A 20,011-nucleotide genomic window follows, 5' to 3' on the forward strand; every position below is an offset into this window, starting at 1 on the left:
GAAACCACTGGGACTGCTTGAGGGAGGCAGTAAGGTTAAACACATGCGTAAGCGTTTGTAGGATCATGACCTTAGACTGTAAGCCTCTCAGGGCAGGGACAGTGTCTTCTTCTGTGTTTGTACAGCACTGGATATTGTGGGATCCTTATCTCAAAATGGATATTGACAAAATAGGGAAGGTTCAGACAGAGGCAGATTAAGGTTTTGTGGGGCCCTGGCCAGAGCAAGTGGGGGGGGGGGCCCTCCCAATGGTCCCGTCCCCGTTCCGCTTCTTCTGCTTGTGGCCCCGCCCCTGGCCCCACACCATTCTGCCCTGCCCACTGCGGCCCCTGTTTGTTCCTTTCTGCCACCCCCCACTGTGGCCCCAAGACTGGAGAACTCTGTTCCCTTGCCACAGCCCTGGGGCCGCAGTGGGGAGTGAGAACTCCCCCAGCCCTGAGGCTGTGGCAGGGAGTCAGAGCTCCTCCATCCCGGGGCTGCAGCCAGGGTCTGGGTGCTGGGCACTTCTTCTGTCGGGGATTAGGGTCAGGGTGTTGGGGCTTCCCCTGCCCCGTCCGCCCTATGGTATCTGCTGGAGTCTGGGTGCTGGGGCTTCCCCAACCGCCTTGTGCTTCTGCCAGAGAGTGGGATTGGGGCATGGGGGCTTCCCCCACCTTGCCAGGGCTCCGGGCTTCTGCCGCCCCACAGCAGATGTCTGCTGGGGCGGGGTGACCATTTTCCAGGGACCCCCAATTGGCTGGGGCCCCTGGACACGGGCCCTGTCGGCCTGTTGGCTAATCCACCACTGGGTTCAGAAAAGAGTTACAAGAATGATTTGAGATCTGGAAAATCTGCTTTACAATAAGAGATTAAAGAAGCTTCATCTGTGTAGTTTATCCAAGAGAAGGTTAAGAGGTGACTGGAAACTGAAGTAGACAAATTCAGATTAGAAAGAAGGTGCAGGTAACAGTGAGGGTAATTAACCCTGGAAAAATTTAGGAGGGATGTGGTGGATTTTCAGTCACTTGAAGTCTCTAAATCAACATTTGAACTTTCAAATTTCAGCAATTTTTGAGGTATCTCTTATGATAAAAATGAGAATAGAAAATAATGTTGTCAAGTTTTTTTGTAAGTCCCAAAACAGCTGAACATAATCAGCTTCAGTTTAAAACAAACATCTTCTGTGCAGAAACCAAGCATGTAAAATATTAGCCCATAAGAAGAATTTTGGGGGAAGTCACAAGTGAGTAAAAATAGGGGTTGGGTGGGATTATGATGTTCTAACTTGAGCCTTTTCTGCATTCTTAATTCTAGAGGTGGCACCCTCAACCCTGCTCTGTCTCCTTTTTGCTTGGTTAAAGGGCCTGAGTTTCATAAAGGGGTCCTAAAAGCCCCGGTTGCAGCTGGGGGAAGGTTCCTTTGGCACACGCACTGCAGAAGACAGCTGTAGGGTTGCCTTCCAAGGAGTCCATTCTAAGCCCCAGGATAGGGGGCTTGGCAGGGGTGGCACTGCAGCAGGCAGACTTTGGAGGTTCACAGCCATTAGGACAACGGTTCCCAAACCTTTTCCCTGCATGACTCCATTTTCAGATGTATTGTTTCCTATGACCCCAGACAGTCTGAAGGATGCCATTTTAAAACCGTGTCCTTGAACAGCATCACCTTGTAGGTGCAAGATCAGGCTGCATTTTTGTTCTACGCACCAATGGTGTCCACCCTGGAGTGTGATCTCGCATACACCATACATACGAGGTCATGCTGTACGGAGGATTCCATTTTACAATCCTGCGCACTCAGGATTGCTAACGGAGCGACCCCACTAGAGGTCACGGTTCATAGTTTGGGAGCCACTGCAGTAGGGCAGTCCTCCTTAAAGCTCTTCTTTGCTGTGATGCCTGTAAAAAAAAATTGACAATGGTGAGGCTGCTTCATGTTCTGAGACCACTGCATATCATGCTGACCAATACTGTCTCATTGTTTCCTTGCACTCCCCTATCTGTCTGCATGTACCTATTGCTTGTTTCTTGTCTTATACTTAGATTATAAATTCCTTGGGGCACCTTTTTTTCCCTGTGTTCGTAGAGCGCCTAGCGTAGTGGGGTCCTTGTCCATGACTGGGGCTCCTAGGAGCTATGGTAAAATAAATAATAATAAGTCCTGAGAGGCCATACCTTAGACAGCCCCAAGGCTAACTTATGCTGGGGACCTCTTCAGCCCCAGACAGCCTAAGATTGGGAGAGTGCAAAGGTGGGTTAAAGCTGCCATAGCCATCCATCCTTCTAGGATGGGAGTTCTGTGCCTGTCACAGTGCTAGCAGACTCCTATGGAGTCCTCACCAAAATAGAAGCTGCCCTGATCCAGCAGAAAATCTGAGGGAGAATGGCAGAATCAGTATTACCTGCCCTCCCCATCAGGGCGAGCTCCCCGCATCAAGCTATAGTTGACAGCTTCTTGCATTGAATCTGTCCCATGGTTTTAATTTCTCTCACAATGAAGGAGAATGTATTATTATTTTTTCATCTCAGAGCTGTAGTGCTACAGTACTGAGCCCAGTTTTTCAAGTTGAGAATAATATACCCCTCAGTGTCCATTTTTACAGCTTTTCCTCTGATGCTAAACAGTGGTTCCCCTCTCTTATGTTTGATTGAAGTTATTTGTTTACAGGCTGTGAACAAGCTTTTTCATTAATTTTCAATCTCATTTTCTCCAGGAACCACGTGCCCTCACTGCCCTGCATAACTCCTTTCTCCCCTTCCCCCTTCCCCCCCCCCTTTTTTTTTTTTTTTTTTTTTGTAGTTGGTGGCTGCAACTGTTTGAGTCGCATAGAAATGCTGGGTTTGGAAACTGGGGGTTATTCATTGCAGTCAGCAGATATGCAAACAATGAGTTCAGAATCTGGCTCTTCAGTTAGTTTCTAGAAAAAAGGAGTTCAATGAATAATGAGCATTAACAAGGCACAAGAGAAACTGATGTGCAGTTTGAATGTTGTTTTAAATAATCTGGGAGTGATGTTGCAGGAGGGGGGAGCGACTGGTGTTGTAAATGTGCATTTGCCTCTCTTTGTTCAGATTGAAGCATATTATCAGTATGTCCAGTTTCATGAATGCTGGAGAGTTAATTTGGGTGGAACAATCCTGTTGTTGCTAACTTCTGTTATCATATGACATCATAAACTAAACTATGTCACTTCATAATCAATCTGAACTATGCACACATACACACAAAAACACCATTGGGTAATGCCAGAATTTATGTAGTTATTTACAAATTTAATTTCACATTTCTCCCCAACTCCTGGAGGTGCAGTAAAATAGATTGGTGCAGGGTCTTGAAGTCAGTAGTTAAGTCTGAAATCTTTTTATAGCCTCCTATTTAAAGAATGACCTTAGGCCAAATTCTACTCTCAGTTATAGCACTGTGAACCTGGAATAAATCAATTTAATTCAATGGAGTTACTTTGAATTTACACCTGGTATAACTGAGGACAGAATTTAGTCTCATGAGCTTATTCTTATAAAATACCTGTTTAACAGAGACCAAGGGTGGTTGCAAAACTGCATATTTAATACCTTTCTTTGCAATCGATACTAAAAATTAAATCAGAGCCCAAAATATTCAAACATGGTGCCTAAAAGTAGACCCCTACATTCATATTTAATGAATAGGGGCTGGTCTACACTACAAACTTGCATTGGCACAGCTGCATTGATGCAGCTGCACTGCTGTAGCACTTCTGGTGAAGACACTCTACGTCAGGGGTAGGCAACATATGGCACGCATGCCAAAGGCGGCACGCGAGCTCATTTTCAGTGGCACTCACGCTGCTTGGTCCTGGCTAACGGGGCTCTGCATTTTAATTTAATTTTAAATTAAGCTTCTTAAACATTTTAAAAACCTTATTTACTTTACATACAACAATAGTTTAGTTATATATTATAGACTTATAGAAAGATACCTTCTAAAAACGTTAAAATGTATTACTGGCACACGAAACCTTAAATCAGAGTGAATAAATGAAGACTCGGCACACCACTTCTGAAAGGTTGCCGACCCCTGCTCTAAGCTGATGGGAGAGAGCTCTCCCATAGACTTAAAAACTCCACTTCTGTGAGAGGTGGTAGCTATGTCGGGAGAAGCTCTCCCACCAACATAGTGCTATCTACACAGAGGTGTTAAGGTCAATATAACTATGTTGCTCAGGGGTGTAGATTTTTCACACCCCGAGCGATGTAGTTATACCTAAGTAAGTTTGTAGTGTCGACCTGGCCCTAGATAACTGGCCTACTTTAGTGCTTTTCAGAGATCCTGAGCACCCGCAACTCCAAGTCAATGAGAACCCTGGGTACACAGCACCTCTGAAAGTCAGGCCACTCTTTAGCAGAAGGTACCTAAATATAGTTTTAAATGCCTTAACTTTAAACACCTACGTTTGTAAATTTTGGCCTGGGAGTCTTCCAAAACCATATAAATGGAAATCAAATACAAAGGAGCCAGGATTCTGACACCATTACTCACTTTGAATGGTATCACTGATTTCAATAGGACAACTCACAGAGAAAGTTGGGTAAGGGTGTCAGAATCTAGACCTAGGTATATAGAAAATATAACATACACATGACTGAACAACGTAAGAATTCATTTGTCATGGATTTCTTTCTGAAGATAATACAAACGAGAAAAAATGAGCAATTATCTATTCTTTGTACTGAGGCATTTTGACAGATTTGTGATTAAATAGAGAAAACCTCCTCCCCTGTGTGTTGTCTTTCAGTTGGGCCTTTGGAGATCAGGAAGCCCAGTGAAGGTAGCAAAAAGAATATTTATGAAGAGAAACCTCAAAGAATGCCGTAACCTTTCAACTTTACACACATAATAGCTGAAGTTCACAGAACTTCTTTTGACTAAGTCTTCTCACAAAGACATGTTAAACTACAAATACAAGTGTCTGCAAATCATCTAATATTGCATTTCAGAGAAACCAATTGATCTGGGAAGCAGAGAAGGAAGTGCCACTGCTATTGCATATCATTCCCCACCTGCCTCCAAAACTCATTGAAGCCCCTCCACGGGAGTGTTGACTGTTGACCTCATCTTGGAGGGTCTATAGGTTTGGGTGAAATATCTGTTTGCTAAGGATGCTTCTGGAAATAATAATGGAGGTTACTGAAGCTGTAACAGCAAGTAGAAGAACTAAAATATATGTACTAAAAATAGACTTGGCTATAGATTTTAAGCATTTAGTGTTAGAGAATTAGAGTGAAGCCTTGTAGAAGTCGGTATTATGTGCTTTCCAGAAGGTCATGAAATTTAGCAATATGTATTTTGTGATAGGTAGCAATGTATTGTATAGCAAACAGGTAAACTACAAAAGAATATATGATAGCATTTTAGGGGCTTTTTGCAATAAGAGCTAATGGCATTGCTATATCAAAACTATTGGAAAAGGGACTGACACAAATGGTTGGGTTAACTGTCTGAAATGTAATTAAGGTCAACTGGAATACCAAATATGCACAGGGGTCTGAGTCTTAATGAGATATGGTCCTGGATATATGGGGGGGGGCGGAATTGAAAAAGGTGTAGGAAAGGTTGTCAAACTTATCCATAGCTGGGACACCAGGATGATCACATGCGGTAACAGGGTAGGAAGCCTGGCCCAGCACCATCCTCTTGTGGAGAGCTCCAATGATGGTTTCTTCCATCTTTGTTTCTAATGGTCTCCTCCATAAGGTTGTAAGTGTGCACAATGTAAGATTGTAAATATGAACTATGTAGGAAACCACTTTACTGTATTTATTCTTATGTGCATTGATTTTTCTGTTATTTCAATTATATTTGTATATAATAACTAAAGTTCAAAGTTTCCATGTGCACTTCACCAATTTCAGCTTCTTAATTAACTCTAAGTAGCCACCTTAATAAAGAACTTGTTGTTTGTGATAGTTGCACATTGTACCCTAGATTAATCGCAGGCTACAGGGAGTTGGCCAGGGCCTGAATGTGTTGGAAGGGAGCAGGCTGGAAGTGGGAGCACATAGAACAGAGGAATGGCTGCTCTTCACATCAGCATGACCTCTCCTGAGTTTCTCCTCTACGGGTTGGAATCTTCTCTTAGAAAGGTTTCTGTGGCAGTGGCTGGTGAGGGATTACATAGCAACACAGTTCTTGTGGAAGCTAACCTGTCAGGAAATGATGAGAGCCATAGAATCGTAGAACTGGATGGGATCTCAAGAGGCCATCTAGTCCAGTCCCCTGTGCTCATGGCAGAACTAAGTATTATCTAGACCATTCCTGACAGGTGTTTGTCTAACCTGCTCTTAAAAATCTCCAATGATGGAGATTTCACAACCACCATAGGCAATTTATTCCAGTGCTTAACCACCAACAGTTAGGAAGTTTTCCTAATGTCCAACCTAAACCTCCCTTGCTGCAATTTAAGCCCATTGCTTCTTATCCTATCCTCAGAGGTTAAGGAGAATATTTTTTTCTCCCTCCTCCTTGTAACACCTTTTATGTACTTGAAAACTGTTATCATGTCCCCTCTCAGTTTTCTCTTCTCCAGACTAAACAAACCCAATTTTTTCAGTCTTCCCTCCTCACAGGTCATGTTTTCTAGACCTTTAATCATTTTTGTTGCTCTTCTCTGGACTTTCTCCAATTTGTCCACATCTTTCCTGAAATGTGGTGCCCAGAACTAACACAATACTCCAGTTGAGGCCTAATCAGCATGGAGTAGACCGGAAAAATGAACCAGTGCAGAGCACAGGGTCTCTGTGCGAATGACTCTAGACCCTTTGGTTTCTCTGAGATCTCTGTGGATCTCAGGTGATCTGCTAATTTTGGGGTCCATGCCCCTGTTCATTCTGCGGAGGTAAGCCCAGTCCCTGGGAAAGATACCAAATAAACATTATGAGGAAAAGCTCATTGGGTTTTCAGTCCCCTACATGAGTAATTCCCTAATACAGGACAATCAGGCCCTCAAAAGAAAAAATAGAAGTCTGCTCTCAGGTTTCCATGGGGAAGTGAACCTGAGTTAATGATGCTTATTCCTTCTGCTTAAAGTCTTTGAGCTGCTTGGAACTGGGGCTAAATGTTTTTTTTTTTTTTTTAATGACTTGCTTTTAATCTGTCCCCTGCATGCACATGATTTTCATTCACTTCAGCGGGAACTGCATGCTTGCATGTGGGGATGGAATTTGGGTCCCTGTAATGCAAATGACTCTAGACTAAACTATTTGAATATTTGTGGGAAATAAGAAGGCATTGGGTACAGCAGTTTCCATTCCATATTAACCTGTTGGGGTAGTGGTAGTTTTTTTCCTCTCTTTATTCCCCTTTCACTGAACTGGCTGCCATTCTAGCCCACAACATCCAGTCAGAAAGAAGAGAGACATAACCTTTCCAAGATGCTGTCTATGCTGCTCTGTTGATGTATTTGCAGGCTGTGATGCATCTGTCCATCCATCCTTTTCTACCTGCTATCCTCAGGAATGATTCCAAACAAATCACACTGGTGTCATGTTTACTCCCTATAACCTTTGACATGGGGTTCGGAGGTTATTCCTTCAAATTTTGTTAAATGATTTCTGCTTGGAAAATCACATGCTAGTCTTGGTGGTCACTATTTTATAGCATTAGCATTTCACCTCAGGAATCGTGGTCTCAAATCATAGGTGGGTCACGAATGAAATAGCTATTTGCCCTTATCCATATCACAGAACTCATATTATTTGCCATGATAGACAGATTTTCTTTAGTTAAGAAAAACTGAGGACTAGAATGGCAGGATAGTGTATATTAGTAGTGAAGCAATCTCTTGTATTGTGTGGGGAAGCACTGTAAGTGACTCTAGCTGTTGCCATCAGGTTCAGTTTTATGATCATCAGAAATTATACATTGTATAATGTGACTTTCAGAGCACAAACTTCTGCAAGGTTGAGAATTAATTTTGAATATATCAACCAAAATATTACCTCAGTAAATAAGCCTCATGGGTCAGATCCTGAGCTGGTGTAAATTGTCCTACCTTCATTGGCTTAAACTGAACTACAACAGTTTACACGAGGTGAGGATCTGCGCCCTTGTACTCTGCAGCGAGATGAATCTAAATCCTGTAACCAGGCTCCTGCAGCATGCATGGTGCTGAACTTAAAGAGCAAACTTAAATTCTGCAGCATTTTCAAACAAATTGAAAAATAGAGGGTATTTTTTTTAAAACGTACTTAAAAAGTGAACATGAATCTTAATTACGTAAGGATCCCCCGGGCCATTTATTTTCATAATTAAATTTTATTTATTTTGTTTGCTGCTCTAGAGTTGTCATTTATCGATGTATTGCAGATTTTTGTATGGACAACTTAAAATTTCATTGTAGAGGTTGAGGAGACTGGAGGTGGAGAGATCGGCAGATTGCTATTGTGCCAGGGACATTTTGCAGTCAAGAACTGTAAGAGAGGACCTGGGTGTTAGGGGCCCAGGAAAGAGTTGAGATTTTTGGCTCTGGTTTTTTCATTCTCCCTAGTGAACCAAGGCACAGGCCATTTGAATTGTTTTGGGAGGGTTTGGACTCCTTGTTTCTCACCACCACAAGACTTGACAGCAATCAATTGCCCCACTGTTCCCCCAGCCAAATGTTTGCCACTTGTCATTCCTTCCCTATTTGAATGGGCCTTTTAGACAGCCAAAATTTCCTCTCTCTTTTAAACATATATACACACTGCTCCTTTGCTCCCTGTATTTGTATACAGACCTTCCCTTCTAGGGGGCCCCCACGAGTCCCTCTCTTCCTCCCCCTGCAGGGAGCTGCTCCCGCCCCAAGTCCCCTTTTGGCAAAGCTGGGCATTTATCCCATTTGCTCTTGCCAACCGATGATGGACAAATGCCCAGTTTTGCCAAAAAAGTCAGGACGTCCAGGGCAGGGCTTAAAAAGGGGACTGTCCTGGCCAAAATAAGACATATGGTCACCCTAGACTGTAATAAAAGCTGCCCAAGGAGCCTGGGCAGCTGTGGGGAACCTGCCCTGGGCGAGGAGCTGGGGTGCCTGAAAGCAGCCCCCAGCCCATGTCCCAGCCTCCCAGGGTGCGCTGTCCAGGACAGATGGAGGGTCCAGGGCTCCCCACAGCAGACCAGGCTCCCTGGGCAGCTCTTACCACAGCCCGGCTTCTGGCCAGGCCAGGAGGCAGGGCCATGGGGGGAAGGGGAGGAGCAGGGGACAGGGCTCCATGGTGTGGTGTGTGGGCGGGGGGCAATGTTATTTGTGCCCAGGGCCCCAATAAATCTTAATCCACCTCTGTCAAGGCCCCAAATGATGAAGCTGAATAAATAGCGTCCAGACATCCTGGGCCTCAACAAAACTCACATGCAATCAGTGTCTGCCCTCCCTCGCCTGGGCTTAAACTCCTAGTCCTTCCCCAGGACTCTGTCCCTTGTACAGGAGAGCAGGCTCCAGGGTAATTCCCTGATCCTTTTCCCCAGTAGCTCTCTACTGCTTCCCTCACCAGGGGACTCTGGGAAGCTCCATGTAGCTCTCCCAGAGAGCTTCCACCAGTACACATGTACAGCCACACATTCACTGTCCTAACTACTGCAAGGCTCTTTATAGAGGCCAGGTATTCTCTCTGAGGCCCCATTGAAAGGCAGCTAATTAATCACAGGTGAACTGTACCCATTCCCTCTTAACGGGGTCAGTCATCCTATGACAGGATCCTTGCTATCCCTGGCCGGACAGGATATATAAGGAAGAAAAAACTGGGTCATAGGGGAAGAAGACTGTGGCCTCTTTCTCCTTGCCTGGTTGAGGCAGAAAAAGCCTAGGGATGGTGAGCAGCATTTTTCAGCTGAGTTGTTATTTTGTGTTGTTTATCTCCTTTGTTATAAACTATCTACCATGCAGGGACTGGGGCATGGAGTTTGCTTCCCTTTCTTGGCTGCTGGAACAGCCCACCAGCCTACAGCACTCATATTCCCAAACTCAAGGTGCAGGTATGAAATGTATACAAATACAGAATTTATAGTTTGCAAAGATAATAAAGAACAAACATTGCCCCAAAACAAAGTGAATTACCACCACCACCCCTAAAGCCTGAGAGAAGGGATGGACTTACCATTCCCTAGGGCCATGTCTGCACTACAGAACTGAACTGTTCATAACTGAATTGGTTCGAGCACAAATGGCTCAGCGTGACCCTATCAGTTCACATTCTGAACCAATGAAGTTTTGCCCAGTGTCCAAACTAGCACTATTCTAACCAGTTCAATTGCAGTATACTCCCTAGGCATCACTCCCAGAGTTCCTGGCACCACTACTAGAGCAGTGCATTCAGGGAGATGTCCAGTGGTGGACAAACGTAAGAAAGGCCATGCCGGATCAGACCATTGGTCCAGTATTCTGTCTTCTGACAGTGACTGGTGCCAGATTCTTCAGAGTGAATGAACAGAATAGGGCAATTATTGAGTGATCCATCCCCTGTCATCTAGTCCCAGCATCTGGCAGTCAGAGGATTAGGGGCAATGAGTTTCACAGGTTGTCTTTGCATTATGTGAAGAAGTACTTCCTTTTGTTTGTTTTCAACCTGCTGCCTATTAATTTCATCGGGTGACCCTTGGTTCTTGTGTTATGTGAAGGGGTAAATAATACTTCCTTATTCACTTTTTCCACGCCATTCATGATTGTGTAGACTTCTGTCACATCTCCCCTTAGCCATCTCTTTTCAGACAGTCCCAGTCTTCTTAATCTCTCCTCATAGGGAATCTGTTCCAAACCCCTAATAATTTTTGTTGCCTCTCTCTGTACTTTTTCCAATTCTAATACACCGCTACCTCGATATAACGCAACCCGATATAACACGAATTCAGATATAATGCAGTAAAGCAGCGCTCCGGGGGGGGGGGAGCTGCGCACTCCGGTGGATCAAAGCAAGTTCAATATAACACGGTTTCACCTATAACGCGGTAAGATATTTTGGCTCCCGAGGACAGCGTTATATCGAGGTAGAGGTGTATATATATTTTTGAGATGGAGTAACTGCACGCAGAACTGCATGCAGTATTCAAAGTGTGGGTGTACCAGGGATTTATATAGTGGTATTGTGATATTTACTGTCTTATTATCTATCACTTTCCTAATGGTTCCTAACGTTGTTAGTTTTTTTGACTGCTGGTTCACATTGAGTGGATGCTTTCAGATAGGGTGACCAGATAGCAACTGAGAAAAAATGGGACATGGAGTGGGGGATAATAGGCGCCTATATAAGAAAAAGTCCCAAAAATGGGACTGTCCCTATAAAAACGGGACATCTGGTCAACCTACTTTCAGAGAACTATCTATGATGACTCCAAGATCTCTTTCTTGAGTGGTAACAGCTAATTTAGACCCCATCATGAGGGTGCTTTGTGGGAGAGTGGTTTGAACCACTATGATTAGGGCAGTGGTCTCCATCTACACTGGCACTAAAACAATGCAGTAGTTTAGACTGGCTAACAGGAAATTTAATCCAAAATGGAAGTTTAACCATTCGGAACACTTTTGTATGTGGACATGAGATATTTTACAAGTCTGCTAGGGGAACTAAACGTTCTTTGAACAGTAAAATTTTCTAGAGTAGACAAGGCCTTACTTGGCTGGATAAGGGAGAGAAGTGAATTCCTTAATCAAGGACCCTCTGCTGAGAACATGCTGCCACCAGCCATTGTGAAAATACATGTATTCTCCAGATGTTGCAAACATATGTACTGATGACAGCCTTCACTAAAGCCTGAATTTTAGCTAGCATCAGCCCAAATATATACCTATTTGAAATTGTAGAGGTAGCTTCAAAACCGTTTCTCTCTCTCTGTGTGTGTGTGTCACACACACACACACACACACACACACACAATATAGTTTATTTAATCTCTTTAGTCAGCTGACATGCACAGAGCTAAGTGTATGCTGTGGCAGGTAGGATGATACAGATGTGCTGTTTTTCCATCATGCTTTCTCCAGATTAGGGGAAGTTCTGGCCAGAACTAGGCCACAGTGCTTTTTAGATGCATAGTTTACCCTATAGTACTTGTACATTATGGAGCAGATTTTCGAAACTGCTAAGAGCTCAGCAGCTCCCATTGACAGCCGTTAGGACCTGAGTTCTTTTTAAAATCCAGCCTCTTATTTAGGATTTTAAATGAGAGCTATTGGGTGCTGAGCTTTTTTGAACATCTGGTTCTATGTATAATGTTCCTGTACAGCAATCTAACCAGAATTCTGCAGTGACCTTTTGTAGGACAAATGCAGTGTCACTGTCTGTAATATGCCATTGCTCTTCCTTTTTAAACACCTCACAGCCTTTGGGACTGTTTCACACATTTCATTGTTATCTATGTGTTATCTACCTAAACAGACAGCATTCTTTTTACAGGGAGCTGGTCCATGAATAGGATTCTTTATTCAATATGCAGCCAGCAGAGTGAGTGGAGCATAGGGAGGAGGTGTTCACAGTGATCTATGCGTCACTATTGCAAGACCTGGGTATTGATAAATGTTACTGAGAATGTACAGAAGGACTCACTCCTTATCTGATTTATAGTCAATGGAAGCACTATAGACTTCCATAGGAAAGGAATTGGCTTCATTGTTTGTTTGTTTTTAATGCTACTTGTCATTGTAGCAATTTTCATCTTCAGAGCACTGTATAGTCATCAACTAATTAGTCCATACAACACACCCTGAGGTTGGTATGTAATAATATACTGTGTCATCATCCCCATTTTATTCTTGGGGAAACTGAGGCAGAAAAGTTAAGTGCCTTGCCTAAGGACTCACATCAAAGCCAGGATTAGAATATAGGCAGGCTTTGGCATCCTGGCCCATAATCTGTTAATCATGTTGCCTCACCTCTTGCTATGAAGTGTTTTTGAACACCTGTAGGGCAGATTGCTAGGAAGAGAAGTGCTTTGATGAACCTGCTTCCTCTGTAATATACACCTCAACTGAAGGCACCTGCCCACTAATTGTGAAATCTGTGCACCAGCCTTGAACAGACTAAAAGGACTCCCAAAGATTTTGCATGCCCAGAGAGCCATGGCTGCAAAATATGTGCATTGGCACCCGCAGATAGCCAGACATTGTGCCTTGTCCTGTAGGACACAAATCTAGCCATGTTTACCCATGCATTTATGACCTCCAGATTGCATTTCATATCTGGGAAGGAAGCCAAATAAAACTTTAAAAGCTTCAGCTGATACAAAATGCAGCAGCCCATCTGCTCAGCCACAAAAGTCACTGTAAACACATCACCCCTGTGCTCACTGTCACTACACTGGCTGCCTATTGAATAAAGAGTCCAATTCAAGGACCAGCTCTCTGTAAAAATAAATGTATCCGTTTAGGTAAATAACTAGTTTGTTAGAACCAGGTAGGTAGAGGCCTGCATGGATACAAAATGTGAGTCCGCATCCAATCTGCGAGCTGCAAAAATGGTCCGCGGATATAAAGTGGATATCCACGGATTTGCAGGGCTCATCAGGTAGGTGACAATGAAATGTGTAAAATAGAGTTCCAAGCCTGTGAGGTGATTAAAAAAGGAAGTGCAGTGGTAGATTACAGCCAGTGACACTGCATTCTCAATGTGAAGAAGCATTTGTGTTACTTCGCAGGGACATGGTGGAATGAAATCAACACATCTCCAGAAACATTGATTTGCAGTAGAACTCAAGTAGGATCATCTTTAAATATTATTGCCAGGAGAAGGAAGGAAACAGAGAGAATAAAAGGCCTTATAAAAGTATACTATATTAATTGCAAAGGCTATGTTAACGCAACCTTTTGGTCAAGATTTAAATACTCATGCCAGGAACATGAGCATTCTGGTACCTGCAGCAGCCTGTAGTATCTAAAGACAGATTAATTCCTGAAATACAGGAAATCAGCAACATTACACCACAGACATGAATTCGCTCACAAAGTATTTGAGGTTACTAGGTATGATATTAAAGGTAACATTCATGTGTGCAAATGTGTCTGATTTACTGTTGCTATAACTTTGAATTTCCTGACTCATATTTAAAATCTCAATCAAAAGTTATATTCCCATGGACTTTTTTAATTTCCTTGTTTTATTTTTAGATGGGGGAGGGGGGAAGATAAATAGAGGAAAGACAATGGGGAAAAACAAAAGGACCAATATGTACATTCCCATTTGAAACTACAGTTATTAGGTTAATTTAACCTAGTCATCCTGTTTTTCATTTATTGATATTATTACTCAGTTGTAGTATCATAGTGCCCAAGAACTGAATTCAGAAACCAAGACCCCCTTGTGCTAGGTGCCATAAGATGGTCCCTACCCCACAGAGAACTTACAGAGACAACGGCTGTATGCAGACAGACCAACAGGGGAGTACAAGGAAACGATGAGACAAGTATTAGTCAGCATTATACACAATGGTTTCAGCACACCACCAGCCTAGCTGTTGTCAAGCTTTTTGTAGGCTTGATGGTAAAGGAGAGTTTTAAGGAGGGTTTTGAAGGTGGATAATGAGATAGCTTTGTGGATGTTTATGGGAGCTCCTCCCAAGCATGAGAGACAGCGTATGACGGGGGATGAGGAGGGGGAGACAAACTACGGCCCGCGGGCCATGTCCAGCCTGTCAGACCTTTTAAACCACCCTTCAAGTTCCCACCGGGGAGTGGGGTCAGGGGCTTGCCCCACTCCGCGTGTGCCGTGACTCCGCGTGGCTTCTGGAAGCAGCGCCACGTCCCCCCGCTGGCTCCTATACGTAGGGGCAGCCAGGGGGCTCTCCAGTTCTCATTGGCCGGGAACCGCGGCCAATGGGAACTGCAGGGGCGGCTCCTGCAGACAGGGCAGCGCGCAGAGCTGCCTGACCATGTATCTGCGTAAGAGCCAGAAGGGGGACATGCCGCTGCTTCCAGGAGCTGCTTAAGGTAAGCGCCGCCCAAAGCCTGCACCCCTGGCCTCCTCCTGTGCCTTGACCACCTGCCTCAGCCCTGATCCCCCTCCTGCCCTCCGAACCCCTTGGTCCCAGCCTCCTACGCCTCAAACCCCTCAGCCCCAGCCCAGAGCCCGCACCCTCAGCTGGAGCCCTCACCCCACCCCACGAGTCCCAGCCCAGACTCCTCAGCCCCAGTCCAAACCCCCTCCGCATTACAGACCCCACCTCCTGCACAGCCCCAGTGCATTCCAGACCCCTCAGCCCCAGCCCAGAGCCCCCTCCTGCACCCTGAACTCCTCATTTCTGGACCCACCCCAGAACCCGCACCCCCTGCCAGAGCCCTCAACCCTCCTGCACCCCAACCCCCAATTTTGTGAGCCATTCATGGCCCGCCATACCATTTCCATACCCAGATGTGGCCCTCAGGACAAAACGTTTGCCCACCCTGGCTAGGAGAAAGCACAGATATGCTCGTTTGAAAATGTAGCTATATGTATTTATGAACTGTTTGTTATCTTCTATGCCTGTATTGGATTCTCCTGATCTGCAGTTGAATGAGGATTAGATGGTACATTCTAGCCCATGTCAAGTTTTGTACTTGTTTGTGCATGTTCAAAAACACAGAGGACCCATTGCTAGCAGTAGCTGAGCACCTCCTGTAAGGTGCTGGACTCCCCGACCACCACTGTCTTGTGGCCAGTCTATAATGCTGCAGGGAGTTAGACTAGAAGCAGAAAGAGAATTAAGTCATAACACTTGACTTGGAGGTACCAACTAGAAGAATGAAGGCTATAGGGGGGAACTAGGGCATAAAGAAGGAACAGAATAATTGTTAATGCTAAAAAGATGAGGTTAATGTTACTATTAACAATTATTTTCCTTCCAAGATTAAAATTTAATTTGTTTTCCTCTTCTTATAGGCAGAAATGGTACGTGCTGCTTTCCAAGCACAGAGAGCCTTCCTGTTGTTAGTGTCTCAATATCAAGAACCTCAAGAGGTAAGAAAATCAGTATAACATTTTGGGAGGCAACCTGCTAGAATGTCTGTGCATGTATAAATGGCAGCACTCAACCTCTGGTGCATTCACTGCTCTGTATTTAGAACCAATATGTGAAGGTGTGGTATAAACGCTGTACTGACATGAGTTTGGGATGGGAGCAGTACCAGTGGCAAAGCTAGAAGTGGGTGATGCGGCTACTCTTAAATGAGTGCTGATATAACCACACTATTATTTATGCTGTTTGTCACATATATGACAGAACATTTAAAAAATATTTTAGAGGGTTTTAGAACTTTTTTCCTAGGACTAGTTTTTGCAGCCCTCCACCTGTAAAGCAAGGTACCTTAGTAGCTAGAAATTCCATTGCACAGGGATCAGAGTAAGCCATAAAATCCCCCAAATGCCCTAAAACAGTTTTTCCATGCCTAAAAGTGTCACAATACTAACGGGATCTTTGGACCTTCTGGGACTGGAAGTGAGTGCTGTGTATCTCATTGGGAAGCTGGAAATCTCCTGTTTCCCATGGAATAAAACTCCCATTTCTAGCCCTGCAGGGACATTAGGTAACAGACTTGAAAGTCACAACATTTTTTATGTATAGAAACATTATTATTGGCCCAGGGCTGACTCATGCTCTGCCTAAGGCCCAGATTACACTAATTTTGGGAGGAAAATACTACAAGGAGGTGGTATCATGAGGAGAAGGAGGAAACATTTCTCTGTCAGGATGATTATTTTTTTAAAGGGGAGTTATTTGAATCCTTCTTCACAATTTGAAGCTAGGGCTTGGAGCAGCCATGCACTTGCTGTGGAGCCTCTATTGCAGATTCTGTAATACACTAGGCTTTGATCTGTCTGTATCAAATATCCCAGTCTCTCCACGGGCCCACCCTCAAATCCTCCTTCATGGAGAATGCAGGGAACGAAGAGTCCCTGTGCACAGTCTGTCCGTGGCCTGCAATCTCAACCCCCTTGTTTTGGCTCCTTGCTCGATAAATTGCACAATCCAGTAATTCCTCAGCAGCGTTTCTAGTCACTAATCTGAATTAGGAAGGTTCTGCTGTCACTGACATTCCTACAGATACAAATAAAATGATATTTGAATCAGTACTTTTAATGGTGTGGGCACTCCAGGAGGAAAACAGGGCCAAACCTTGACACATGCAAATTCCAGGCCAGACCTTTGATTTACACAGCCCAGAGCAAGAAGGTATCAGGCTGTGAATTGTATCCTCATCTGGCCCTGCGCTCAGAGGGTAGAAGTGGGTCATGATTCCCATTAGGGCATGGCCTCAAGCAATCATTTGTCCTGCTTGCAAGGCCAGCCCTGTACGAAGCTATAGAAACTCACAGGTAGATCAACCCTTTACAATAGACAGGTTCCAATTCATTATTGTTATATAGGCATCTCTGACAGGAGTAAAAAGTTGATTATTTGGGATTGCTATTGTTTGCCTTTTTAGATGTTGGGGTATCAGAATTATTTTCTCTGTGCTTTGCTAGTGAGAACTGTAGTGGTCTTTCCCTACATTGAGCCATAACAACTTTCAGGCCGTGCTCTATAGTGCTCCATAGTGCTCTACCATCCTGAAGGGCCCTAGAGATTAAACCTGCCTGTGGCCTGCATTAACTCTATTTCAGTTTTAAAAGTTTTTTACTGAAGTCAGAGCCATACAGTTTATACAAATCAGCCTGACACACACTGAGTGCATAAACTTTAGACTTCTATTTTTTCTTACCTTGTGCTCTTGTGAATAAGGGGACAGGTATGCAATGGATTTGAGACTAATTTCCAGCAGCTCCCATTGGCCCGGAGCCGCGATCTGTGGCCAGTGGGAGCCGCGATCAGCCGGACCTGCGGACAGGGCAGGTAAACAAACCGGCCCGGCCCTCCAGGGGCTTTCCCTACTGAAGCGGCGACCCCTGTTTGAGAAACACAGTTATATAACAACCAAGGTAGGTATGACCCTTTCCAGGTTACCCTGGGTTGTGAGGCACCTCATTAGCATCTGCACTTTGCGTGAGGAATCCTTGTCTGTGCCTGCCAGGGGTCAGCTCCCTGAAACCACCAGCCATAGGTAGCGCACATCCTCCCCTCTCAGCCCACGCAGGCTGCACTGTCTCCTCTGCGGGTTAGCGATAGATAGGCACACGCCAACCCCTGAGTCCTCTGAGCATCTCCATGCAGTATTCAGGCCCCAATACACTGGGCACTCACAGAAATCCTAAATCCTCTGCTCCCAAGGGAACAGTACACCCAAGCGTATCCATTACACATTAGGTCACAACTTATTACTCTCCAAAACCACCTCTCCTGACACCTCAATCTGGGACAGTTCCTCAGATTTGTCACCTAAAAATAATGGCTCATGTGTGGGAATCTCCCTCACATTGTCTGCAGTTAAGACCAAAGAATTCATTTAGCTTCTTGGCAAAAGTCTTGTCTTCCTTGACTGCTTCTCTAGCACCATGGATTGTTTAGCAGGCTTCCTGCTTCTGATGTACTTTAAAAAATTGTGCTGTCTATTTATACTTTTCCACTTGGCTTGCCAGAGTTTATGCTCCCTTCTATTTGACTTCTTGTCCTTTTGTCTCTAACTGCCTCTTTTACTCTCTTGTTTAGCTATTTTTTGGTCCTTTTACTGTTTGAGGTATACATATAGCATGATGTTCTAAAAAATTTCCTTGCAGGCATTTCACTCTGCTGTCTGTTCCTTTTAATTTCCATTTACGTAGCTTCCTCATTTTTGTGTAGTTCTCCTTTTGAAGTTAAATGCTACTGTGGTGGGTTTCTTTAGAATTTCCTCCCCTACAAGAATTAGGGTGACCAGATAGCAAGTGTGAAAAATCGGGATAGGGATGGGGGGTAATAGGCACCTATATAAGAAAAAGTCCCAAATAACGGGACTGTCCCTATAAAATTGGGATATCTGGTCACCCTAACAAGGTTGTTAAATTTAATTACATTATGGTTGCTATTCCTGAGTGGTTCAGCTATATTTACCTCTTGGACCAGATCCTGTGTGCCGCTTAGTACGAAATCAAGAATTGCCTCTCCCCTTGTGGGTTCCAAGACTAGCTGCTCCAAGGAGCAGTCATTAATGGTGTCCATTAACGACTAACTTCCATTGTAAGACACCCAATACACAATGGTCAGCCAGGGAGATAAGTGTCTCCTATCCCTTGTCTGAACAGAAACTGTTTATCACCTTCTGGTGATCTGTCTTACATACCTTAAGAATGCAGTTTTCAGTATATATACACACATGATCTCTTCCATATTATCTGTAATATATTTTGCAGTGATTGTGATGAACAGTGTGAGACAGGCTTTCAGTAGAGATCTTACATGACATTCTTTGGCACATTATTATCCATATAACTGATTCAGGGGATCCCTGTAAAATTCTATGAACCCTATTTGCCCTCTGCCAATTGGTTGATTGCCAATCAAGAGGTTCCTGGGTCACAATAGGTTAAGCACTAGGCATGCTAACCTGAAAAATGATGAGTCAGGCCCACCCAAAAGTTTATGATTGGCTTTAAAAAAATAATGGATTTTGGGGTTCTTTTTGTCTTCTTGTTTCTGAACTTTTAGCATAATTGAGTCACATTTTCAGGCTTTTTTCTAGCCCTCGTGGTTGCTGAGAATTTCAATTAAAAAACAAACAAATAAAAAACCCCTAAGATTCTCATGTAAATCACCGCTTTCCAGGAGCTGGGACTTTAAGGAACACATCACATATTGCAGAACTTGCAATACAATTACAAGATTTGGCAACTTGATGTATAATTTTATTTGCACTTTGGCTGGCATGACACAGTTTTGTTTACCTTGTTGAAACCTACACTAGGACTTACATGGTCAAGGCTGGAATGTTATAGCTATAGACGGAGGTCCACATAGTAGGCGAACACCATTGGAAAGTTAAAAATGTCATAAGTATTGAAAAATCAGTAAGGGTTTTTTTCTGATCACTTTTGAGGGAGACCAAGCCCAGTGCATTTGTTGGTTTTAATATCAAGAGCATTAGACAGCATTGCTGATATACACATTTATTTTGGTGTGCCTTCATAAAAAGGATATTGCTGTTCATTCTGAT

At 43.9% G+C, this 20,011-nt stretch overlaps 1 protein-coding gene across 1 annotated transcript in view; it reads left to right on the plus strand.

Annotated features, from left to right (window-relative positions):
- CAP2 (cyclase associated actin cytoskeleton regulatory protein 2) overlaps positions 1 to 20,011 on the plus strand; it is a 90,578-nt gene that overhangs the window by 23,750 nt on the left and 46,817 nt on the right. Inside the window, exon 4 of the mRNA XM_054018990.1 lies at positions 15,828 to 15,905. Coding sequence (XP_053874965.1) covers positions 15,828 to 15,905 — 78 coding nt within the window. The remainder of the gene's footprint in view (positions 1 to 15,827; positions 15,906 to 20,011) is intronic.

This window comes from Malaclemys terrapin, chromosome 2 (genome assembly GCF_027887155.1).
Source record: "Malaclemys terrapin pileata isolate rMalTer1 chromosome 2, rMalTer1.hap1, whole genome shotgun sequence".
Taxonomy (NCBI): domain Eukaryota; kingdom Metazoa; phylum Chordata; order Testudines; family Emydidae; genus Malaclemys; species Malaclemys terrapin.